Raw genomic sequence first — 11140 nt, forward strand, 5'->3', positions numbered from 1 at the left:
TAAAGATGGGCCAAGTATAGACCAGGTGTAAGGACATGCCCTTGATGGAATTAGGACTATTTACACCAGGCCTGATTTTGGCCCTGTGTTGTAATACATAATTACACATAGCAGATGGCCTCTATATGCATTTTCATTGTTTTGAAATAAATCCTTTATTGTCAATGTCCCAAGTCCTCCAATTCAAATATCCATCCCTAGGTTAATTTATCTAAGACCACTTTCTTCTGGAAGGGGAAATCTGGCCACCCCACTTCACCTTTCTCAACTGTCTGTATCACGTGAACAGCATAGTACAAGTTGTTTTATCTTCAGTAGAACTATCATTCCATTAAAAGCTTTGTATTAGCATTGCAGTCAATGCTGAGAAATTTCTCATGTAAATATCATAACATTTGAGTTTTAGCTGCAGGAATCCTAGTAACCTCAGCTGTCCTCCATGCAGGAGTAAGTTCCGAAAGGAACTGTGGTTACCAAAAACATCCTTGATACAAATGGAAACGTTTCAATGCCGAAAAATGTTAGCACAAAGCTATTATTATTTTTCTTCTAAAACAAAGAAAAAGACAATGGAAGCAGAAGTATGTAGAGCCAGCACAACCAATTCAAAATTATAACTGTGACATCAGAAAGTAACACACATGCTTTCATGGCTGAGAGTGAAAGTCCTACTAAAGGAGCCAACAGAAAGACAATGAGTTGGAAACAATGAGTGAAGGAGAAAAATTAGGTCTCTTTCCCCTAAATAAATATCGTAACTTAGTTTTAAAAAACAACATCCTTTTACTTGTAGTGAAACCACCTGAAAACTGTTGCCTGCAGCGTTTTGTGGAAGTGGGGAGAGAATATTAATAGGTCCTGCCATACTAGATCAAAGCAGTGGTCCATCTCATCTAGCATCCCGTCTCCAGCAGTGCTCAGTACCAGATGCTTCAGAAAAAGATGTAAGAAACCCTAAAGTGAGCAATTACAGAATTCTTTCGGGTGGGGCGGGGGGGGAGGGGAGGAATTTCTTCTTAACTTCCTTGGCTAGAAGGGGTCTTCGGCCATGAAGCGTGAAGGTTTATATCCCTGTCAAACTTTGGGGGTTATTTATTTTGATAACCCTATTTAACATATATGCAGAGGTGCTCATTACCCATATAAGTATACAGGGTTTGTTTGTTTTTTAATATTGCTAAGCTATTTCAGAAGATTCCTTCATCCCCCTCTCTCTCCCAAAAAGTAATTAAAAGGGAGTTACGGGTTTTTTTTAAATATGCAACTGAAATGAAAATTTGCCTGACACTGAAAAAATATTTTCGTACAAAAACAGAATTTACACTTATCTTGATTATGACTGTTGTCTATTACCCAAGTAAGGGGCTAAGTGCATTAAGATCTATGGTTGAAGAAAGCAGCTGAGCATTGTTATTACAATACCACCAGCCTGTGTCTTCACTAGCTTGGTGGGGATTCTATTATTTGACCTCATCCTCTCCACCACATAAACTCTCACAAACAACCACGGCAAAACAACCACGGCAAGCTGAACAAGCAATGTACATGTTAGAAATGCTCTGGGGGCAGAGGAATAATTATAGTTAAGAGGTTCAGAGTAGAAGCCGTGTTAGTCTGTATTCGCAAAAAGGAGGACTTGTGGCACCTTAGAGACTAACCAATTTATTTGAGCGTAAGCTTTTGTGAGCTGTAGTTAAGAGTTGTGATCGAAAGTTTGGAAGCAGTTTCATTTCTTATGACCACAACTTTGTGTATGAATGCCTGACAAATACAGGAGGGAGAGTCTCTTTTTATACTTAACTTATACAAACGTTAGTAATCACGACCATATAGAGTATTAGGCAAATTAAACTGAGTCGTGCGGTGTGCATACAAGTGTATAGTTGTTACGAAGAGCATGAATAACAAGCATATATATCTGGAGCATGTGTACCATGACCTACGCAGTGCGTACGAAGATTGGGGGTGGGGGGACGACTGAATAGAGAGGTGTATGAGGTTGTGTATCAAGGGAGGTGGTGTATCAATGAGGTTTCTACAGGGTTGAGTAGGGGCTATGTATAGGGTGTGTGGAAGGATTTTCATTGAGGGGAAAGGGTCTATGGTTGAGTCGGCGGTATATATCAGAGGGGCTGGAAGAGTGTGTATATTGAGGGAAGAATCTATAGGGTAGGTATGAAATGGACCCCAAAAGGGCAGGGAAAGAGAGAGGTGGGTGTGCATTGGAGAGTTCAGAGGGGCCCAGAGGACATGGGTAACAGCAGGGGTAGGTGTGCACCGGGCCCAGGACGGGGGGGGGGCGCGCGCGGGGGAGCCCCGTAGGGGGCGGGCCCAGGACGGGGGGGGGGGCGCGCGCGGGGGAGCCCCGTAGGGGGCGGGCCCAGGACGGGGGGGGGGGGCGCGCGCGGGGGAGCCCCGTAGGGGGCGGGCCCAGGACGGGGGGGGGGGGGCGCGCGCGGGGGAGCCCCGTAGGGGGCGGGCCCAGGACGGGGGGGGGGGGGCGCGCGCGGGGGAGCCCCGTAGGGGGCGGGCCCAGGACGGGGGGGGGGGGGCGCGCGCGGGGGAGCCCCGTAGGGGGCGGGCCCAGGACGGGGGGGGGGGGGGGCGCGCGCGGGGGAGCCCCGTAGGGGGCGGGCCCAGGACGGGGGGGGGGGGGGCGCGCGCGGGGGAGCCCCGTAGGGGGCGGGCCCAGGACGGGGGGGGGGGGGGCGCGCGCGGGGGAGCCCCGTAGGGGGCGGGCCCAGGACGGGGGGGGGGGGGCGCGCGCGGGGGAGCCCCGTAGGGGGCGGGCCCAGGACGGGGGGGGGGGGGGGGCGCGCGCGGGGGAGCCCCGTAGGGGGCGGGCCCAGGACGGGGGGGGGGGGGGGGGCGCGCGCGGGGGAGCCCCGTAGGGGGCGGGCCCAGGACGGGGGGGGGGGGGGCGCGCGGGGGAGCCCCGTAGGGGGCGGGCCCAGGACGGGGGGGGGGGGCGCGCGCGGGGGAGCCCCGTAGGGGGCGGGCCCAGGACGGGGGGGGGGGGGGCGCGCGCGGGGGAGCCCCGTAGGGGGCGGGCCCAGGACGGGGGGGGGGGGGGCGCGCGCGGGGGAGCCCCGTAGGGGGCGGGCCCAGGACGGGGGGGGGGGGGGGCGCGCGCGGGGGAGCCCCGTAGGGGGCGGGCCCAGGACGGGGGGGGGGGGCGCGCGCGGGGGAGCCCCGTAGGGGGCGGGCCCAGGACGGGGGGGGGGGCGCGCGCGGGGGAGCCCCGTAGGGGGCGGGCCCAGGACGGGGGGGGGGGGGCGCGCGCGGGGGAGCCCCGTAGGGGGCGGGCCCAGGACGGGGGGGGGCGCGCGCGGGGGAGCCCAGAGCCCCCTCCCCGTCCCACTTACCCCGCTGCCCCTGCGCAGGGCGGGCGGCGTGCAGCCAGAGCAGCCAGAGCAGCCGCCAGAGCAGGGGGAGGCGGAGGCGCCGCGGCCGCCGGGCTGCGAGGCCGCCGCCCGCTGCGGTGCCCGGCGGGCTCATGTCCCTCCCGGCCGCTCCCCGCACGGCCTGCGGGAGTCCTGCTGCGCCCGGCCGCGCTCTCCCGGGCGTGCGCTACAGCGGCCCATATAAGGCGGCCCCGCCCGGGGCCCGCCCACACCCCGACCCGCCGGCCCCACCTCAGCCGGCCCGGCAGCTTCTGTGCCCGACCCCCAGCCCTCACCTCGCCTCCCACCTCAGCGGGCTCCTCGGCCCCCCCAGCCCTCACCCCCCAACGGCTCCTCTGCCTCCCCCTCCCCGCCCCCCAGCCCTCACATCTGCACCTCGAGGGCTGCTGTGCCATCCCCCCTCAGCCCTCACCCCCCGCCCCCCCCATGGCTCCTCGGCTTCCCCGCCCCCCCCCATCGCCCCATGGCTCCTCTGCCTGCCCACCCCAGCCCTCACATCTGCACCTCGAGGGCTGCTGTGCCATCCCCCCTCAGCCCTCACCCCCCCGCCACCCCATGGCTCCTCTGCCTGCCCACCGCAGCCCCCACATCTGCCCGGCCAGGGCTGCTCTGCCCACCCCATCCCTCACATCCCCGGCCCTAGGGCTCCTCTGCTCCCCCAGCCCTCCACACCCTCACCTCTAGGACACCTCTGCCCCCCAACACACTTCTCCTTTCCACCTCCTCTCCAGCCCCCCATAGGCCTCTTTCCTCCCTGACCCCGCCCGCCCCAGCACCCAAATACAGCAGCTCCCACAACGCTCACCGTCCTGGCTTCCCTCCACCCCTTTCCCTGCTGCATGGCCTGTGTCCCACTGTGGCACAAATGGCCCAGCTGATAAGGGCTATATTTGGACTGACTGGTGTAGTGTCAAAGAGATTATTTGTTACTGGCACAGGCAGGGGGGTTGAGAATAATGCTTGTTTTATGTACAATTGTAGACAGCAGGTCATTGCACCCGTTAGACTGTCTGGCTTTGGCTTCTGTCACCCCTTCCGCAGATGATGCTGGAAACCGCATACATCGTCATTGACACAGGGGAGCTACATAATGCAAAAGGCCCCAGAACGTTCCAGAGAGAGGGCTAGCACAGAATGACTGTTAGGGGAACGGCAGGTCTCATATTTTCGGCCCCAATTCAGCAAAGCACTGAAGCCTATGCTTAGTGTTTTGAGACTTATGTGCATGCTACTTCAGTTGAGCTTAAGCACACACTTAACTCCAGGCATTTGCCTTGGTGAAATGGGGTCTTACTTTGTAAAACAGTGTCAGTCAGTCTTATTAAGTGGATCACTCACAATTTATTACTTTAAAAATACTTACAATAAACTTATTTTTCTGGGTTCTTTCAGCTCAAAACACAACCTCTGTATTAAATTAGCTGGTACCCACGAAATTCACTAGTTGATGGAATTGTCAGAGACAAAAGTCATACTTCCTCCTTAAACTCCTTTAGACCCTCTTGTTCAGCATGAATCCATAGGTCTTAAGGACACTTTCTAAAAATTTCCCACTGATGCTAATATAATTGTGGGAATTTTTTAGTACCCTTCCCTGTTTTATAGTCCTTTGGCCTAAAACATACCTAAAACTTGTTTTGCACCTCTACAAGATACTGGCTTTCCAATGCTACCTACCATCAGCAATGCTGAAGAAAGGGCAGCCTGAGTTGGGAAGTCATATAACAGATGTAGGAACTCTGCTTTTGTCCACTAACTTTCTTAAAGGAGTTGCTCAAATTCCAAACACTTTACTGTTAAAGCATCTGAACAAAGCCAATGTCATCAAATCTACCATTACTTTTCAGTTCAAGTGACATAACCTAGCTCCAGTCTCCGCTCTGCTCTCACAACCAAATATTTTTGTAATAGTGAAGACTGCATTTCAATTGAACCCAAATTGTTCAAAGAAAATCCAGTTTTCCAAAACAAACAGGCTGTTTATTGGTTTGATTTACTGCTGAATGTCTGTAAATATAGAAAGAAAGAAATAGAAAGAAATAAAAGAAAAGGAGCTCTTGTGGCATCTTAGAGACTAACAAATTTATTTGAGCATCAGCTTTCATGAGCCAATATAGTAGTAATACAAAATTGTGTAACATGTTAACTTAATTATTGAAACGGTCAATAAGCTGTTGATATTCCATTGTATAGGATCACATTCTGCTGCCCTTACCTCACCTTGAATAGTACCTTACCTCCCCAGGACTAGTTGCAGAATAAGGTGCTACTCAAGTTGTGAGTCTGACAATCAGGCCCATCATTATGTTTTAACATCAGCTCCCTGAGAGGTAACAATGTTTTCTGCATTTTGTACAGTGCTGAGCAATATATCTGCATAATAAATACTGAAAACCATTGAAAACATTCACAAAAAGAAAAGGAGTACTTGTGGCACCTTAGAGACTAACCAATTTATTTGAGCATAAGCTTTCGTGAGCTACAGCTCACTTCATCGGATGCATACTGTGGAAAATACAGAAGATGTTTGTTTTTATACACGCAAATCATGAAAAAATGGGTGTTTATCACTACAAAAGGTTTTCTCTCCTCCCACCCCACTCTCCTGCTGGTAATAGCTATGTAAAGTGATCACTCTCCTTACAATGTGTATGATAATCAAGGTGGGCCATTCCAGCATTTTAACAGAACTGTTCTGCCTAATTAGATTAAAGTGTTAGTTGCAAGTTGTCCCCCCTCCCCTTGTATTTATGCAGGATGCAAGCGTATCTCTTGCACCAATAACAGTCTCCACCTTTTCCTTCTTAAAAATGGCTAGATCTATTGAGAGAGTGAAATTAGAAACAGTCTAGCAAACAGGGGAAAATATTGTTCGCCAGGAAATCAGCAAAACTATAAACCTATTTGTTGTCATCACACATTTTCCTCTTTACTTTCTGCGAATAATCTCCAAAGAAATTCAATGAAACATTATTTTAGTGAACAGCCAAGCCAGGAATAACGCTCAGTGGGGATTGAATAGGTGGTAGGATGTAATTTGCTTCAGGATAGTGAAACTATGTGGGGGGCACCTACTTTAGATTAGATCTGTGATCCAACCATGGGCAAACTCTAAGCAGAAATGCACAGGTAATTCATACAGACTGGGTTTACTTGGTCCTGGCTCAGAGGGCTGGACTAGATGGCTTCTCAAGGTCCCTTCCAGCCTTACATTTCTGTGTTCTTTGTCTCAGGACTCTTACCTTGCTCCCACTCCTAGCTGGGGGAACATCAAAGTTCAGGTTGATTCAGATCCTGTATAGCTTAAAATCCATCTCTACAGCTCTTGAACAACAGTTCAGAAAAACATCTGCATGGATTTTCTGATCTGGAAAGGATAAGGATTTTATTTTTTCACTATCATATTTAAAAGGATCCAATTTGTAAAATACATTTCCATTTATTCCTAATAGCATTAAATCCCACTACACAGAAGGCATCTGCACCTCTTCCCTGTGATCAGAAAACAGTCATGATGGTCAGAGTAATTAAATTCATTCTGAGACACTCTTGGAACTTCTTCGTTCAGCCTCCTTGCAGCTTTCCGAATGGAGTTTAAGTGAAACTCAAAAAGGCACGCAGGAGTAAACACATCCTAAGCAGTTTATGTTCAGTTTTCATTTCCTTCCCAGAAAGAAATTGTCACTTAATGTATAAATCAGATTATTTCTGTAAGAATGCCTTGCAGTGATTATTCTATCTATTTTGACATTTGAAGACCTAAAATATTAAATGGATTCTGATGATTGCAGCAAATTTTTTGTAATCCATGGCAAATATTTGAACAAATGTAATTCACCTTTGAGAATGGATCATTCACCCATTCATGATGCCTTTTATACTTCCTGCTATCAAATCATTGCTTTGCGAGTGGCTGAGAAGAACTATAACCCGATGGCTGGCAAGCTGCACATCTGACATGGAGACCAAGTGGTGCCTTTCTGCTCTATTCAAAATCAGCTTAATTAAGAATTGCCTTCTGGCTCGCCCTTTAGTTACCAGGGTAAGCAATAACGCTTGTTGAACCGAAGTAACAACTCAAAAACAGTTGGCCCTTCAGCGTCTAATCAAAATGCTTCAGTGATTATTGTGAAGTGGAAAGTGGTTTTCTTGTGTCATAACTTTCACTCCAGAGGAAATATCACCACTTACGTTTGCTGTGTTTCTGTTCCATGCTCTGAGATGCAATTTTCTGTAGTTGTCTGCATTCCCTCTGCCTGTCAGCTACTGACAAATGAAGTCATGATGGAAAAAAATGAAACACCTCTGCAGAGAGAGTAGGAGTGAATTAGAAATTTATAAATCTGATTAACCCCCTTCGCTTCTCAATTCTTGTGCAACATATTCCTACAGTTAAAGAGGACATTAGAATATGCCTGGAACATACATCCTACCCTATAAGCATTCTGGGTGATCATGCTTGGTAACGATTGCTGTTAATCAGAGGGAAATGTTCCACAAAGCAGGAAAGAACTGCTATCTACTGGTTGTAACACAGGATGAGGTGGCTGAACGCCTGCTCTGCCAATGATCCACTGCAACCTTAGATAAGATAACCTATCTGTGCCTCAGTTTACCCATTTGTGAAATGAGGATCATTTATAGTTCTCATATGGGTGTTTTCATGCCTCGTGTTTGCAGAATAATGCAGCATGACCAAAACAAAATATTTTAAATAAGGTTCAAGTGTCAGTGTAAAAATGCGACTTAGGGAAGTCCCTTTCTTAAACGGTGTAAGTGAAGGGCATAAGTCTTGACATCAATTGTTTCTGTGTGGGCAGCACCCAGAAATGGTCAGGTCTGAGCATAGTTTAAGAGAACAGCTTCAACACTATCACTTTTGACTGTTTCTTTTGGTTATTCCCAATTTATGTAAATATTCTTAATGCTACACTGCTGTCTCATCACACGGTGCTGTTAGGGCCATTGCACGTCTATAACAAGGACAAAAAATGAGCGTGCTGGACCTTTGCAAACTCTGACCGTGACTGCCATGCCAGAGTCCTACTTTCCTGAACACCGGCCTTCATGCCAGTCCATAAGGCGACTAACTGCTTCTCCCCAAGCCTGGCTATACCATGATGCCCACAAAAAATTGCCAACTAATAGCAGCCAGGACAAGGGCCAGTTGGTGATAATTTGATACCTATGGGGTGGGAGGGAACATCCATTGCATCTCTTATCCCTCTCCTACTTTTTTATTCTCGTTTTCTTTAGGAGTTACTCATAGACATTAAGGTCAGAAGGGACCGTTATGATCAACTAGTCCGACCTCCTGCACAACGCAGGCCACCGAATCTCACCCACCCACTCCTGCGATAAACCTCTCACCTATGTCTCAGCTATTGAAGTCCTCAAATTGTGATTTAAAGACTTCAAGATGCAGAGAATCCTCCAGCAAGTAACCCGTGCCCCATGCTGCAGAGGAAGGCGAAAAAACCCCAGGGCCTCTTCCAATCTGCCCTGGAGGAAAATTCCTTTCTGACCCCAAATATGGCGATCAGCTGAACCCTGAGCATGTGGGCAAGATTCACCAGCCAGATACCCAGGAAAGAATTCTCTGTAGTAACTCAGATCCCACCTCATCTAACATCCCATCACAGGCCATTGGGCCTATTTACCATGAATAGTTAAAGATCAATTAATTGCCAAAATCATGTTATCCCACCATACTAGTTCTTTGGGGTGGGGCCTTTACTGATGTGTGGAGAGCCCTGGCACATCTAGGCACCCCTTGGCAGGTGATAAAATCATTAAAAAGAGAGGAAGACGGTATTCCTGTGTCATGGGAGCTCCGCAACCATGTTGCCTGTGCGGATCCATAGCTGCACAGACAATTAAAAGCAAAATCATCAATATCAAGACTGAACAGCTTTTACCTGTATCTTGGGCTGTTTAGCTAACGAAGAGCCCTTTCCCCATCCTGTTCCCTTCCCTACGGGACAGTGAGGTTGTCATCACTGGGGTAACTCTCATATTTGCTTTACATTTTAAAAAAAACAACAAAACTGTGATAGAATCCCAATCTCTAGTTCCTATTTAGTTCTGAAACACAACATAAAGAAAAGTAACAGCGGTTATGAGAGGAAAAGGGAACCAGCAGAGGACTTGAGTGTCCTGGACTCATTTGCCTGCTCTGCCACAAACTTCCTGTGTGATCTTGGTCAAGTCACTTAGCTTCTTTGTGGCTCAGTTCCCCATGTGGAACATGGGGTTAATAGCAATTTCCTATCTCACAGGGGTGTTGTGAAGATAAATACATTAAAAGATTGTGGACTCCTTTGAGAGCTACTGAAGAAAAGCACTGTATAGGCAATGGGTACTATTATTAGGGGAGGAACCCCCCACTGACTTTCTGGGAAAGGGGGAGAAGAGAAGACAGACAGATAAGGGAGGGAGGGAAAGTATTTTACATTAACTCTGTAATACTCATATCCTGAAATGATAAAACTCTGACCTTTGGTGGCAGAGTTTATGTGCTGCGTAAACAGCTCAGCCTTCACCCTCAGTTTATTCAGCCCAGGATACAGTTATTACCTCTCAAAGAGAAAAGTACCCCTCTACTTGTTATTCTGTTAGACTGATTCTGCACATAGTGTTAGCCAGAAGGCTGAGCAGAGGGCTCAGCTTCCTAAGATCACACATTTATTTTTTGTAGCGAGACAGCTGCCTTTGTTTGGCTGGATGATTACAAATAAAGCACAAGCTCTGTGGAGTGTGCGCTTTGGTCTTTTCAAATTCAATTACATATAACTATATTATTTATACATTTACTGGTAATCAGAAGAGGAGATTGTGGGTGATGACATTCATACCCAATAAGGAGTTACAAGACACAAGACTGATGTTTCCAGCTAAAGAAAAGGTCACCCGGTCTTCTTTTGATATTAATTGCAATGCTGACAACACTGCTTATCTTCAAATAGTTTACAGCATTCCCACAAGACTCTTCACTTCTGTCAACAGTGGGTCTATCTATAATGGCAGGAAGAGAAAAAGCAGAGTGGTAATGTGAGAGAGTTTTCCACACTCATTAGAAACTGAAAGGTTTTCTAGTATTGAACAATTGCTTTCTCGCTGAGCAGATGCATAGAATAATAGAAGATTAGGGTTGGAAGAGACCTCAGGAGGTCATCTAGCCCAACCCCTGCTCAAAGCAGGACCAACCCCAACTAAATCATCCCAGCCAGGGTTTTGTCAAGACAAGCCTTAAAAACCTCTAATAATGGAGATTCCACCACCTCCCTAGGGAACCCATTCCAGTGCTTCAGCACCCTCCCAGGGAAAGAGTTTTTCCTAATATCCAACCGAGAACTCCCCCATTGCAACTTGAGACCACTGCTCCTTGTTCTGTCATCTGCCACCACTGAGAACAGCCGAGTTCCATCCTCTTTGGAACCCCCCTTCAGGTAGTTGAAGGCTGCTATCAAATCCCCCCTCACTCTTCTCTTCTACAGACTAAATAAGCCCAGTTCCCTCAGCCTCTCCTCTTAAGTCATTTGCCCCACCCCCTAACCGTTTTCACTGCCCTCCGCTGGATTCTGTCCAGTTTGTCCACATCCGTTCTGTAGTGGGGGGCGCAAAACTGGATGCAATACTCCAGAAGTGGCCTCACTAGTGCTGAATAGAGGGGAATAATGACTTCCCTTGATCTGCTGGCAGTGCTCCTACTAATGCAGCCCAATATTCAATTAGCC

General features: G+C 48.7%; 1 protein-coding gene across 7 annotated transcripts in view; it reads right to left on the reverse strand.

Annotated features, from left to right (window-relative positions):
* Nucleotides 1–3573, reverse strand: part of SUSD1 (sushi domain containing 1) — a 105413-nt gene extending 101840 nt beyond the window's left edge. For 3 of the 7 annotated variants that reach the window (XM_084628429.1, XM_084628428.1, XM_084628426.1), the window contains exon 1: nucleotides 3366–3570. In XM_084628429.1, the coding sequence (XP_084484555.1) occupies nucleotides 3366–3498 (133 nt within the window). In that variant the 5' untranslated portion in view covers nucleotides 3499–3570. Of the gene's footprint in view, nucleotides 1–3365 lie in introns of all 7 variants that reach the window. The other 4 variants (XR_014711682.1, XM_084628425.1, XM_084628427.1 and 1 more) reach the window with 2 other exon arrangements.
* Between the last annotated feature and the right edge of the window lie 7567 nt (nucleotides 3574–11140).

Source organism: Lepidochelys olivacea (assembly GCF_965140295.1).
Source record: "Lepidochelys olivacea isolate rLepOli2 genome assembly, chromosome: 5".
Lineage (NCBI taxonomy): Eukaryota > Metazoa > Chordata > Testudines > Cheloniidae > Lepidochelys > Lepidochelys olivacea.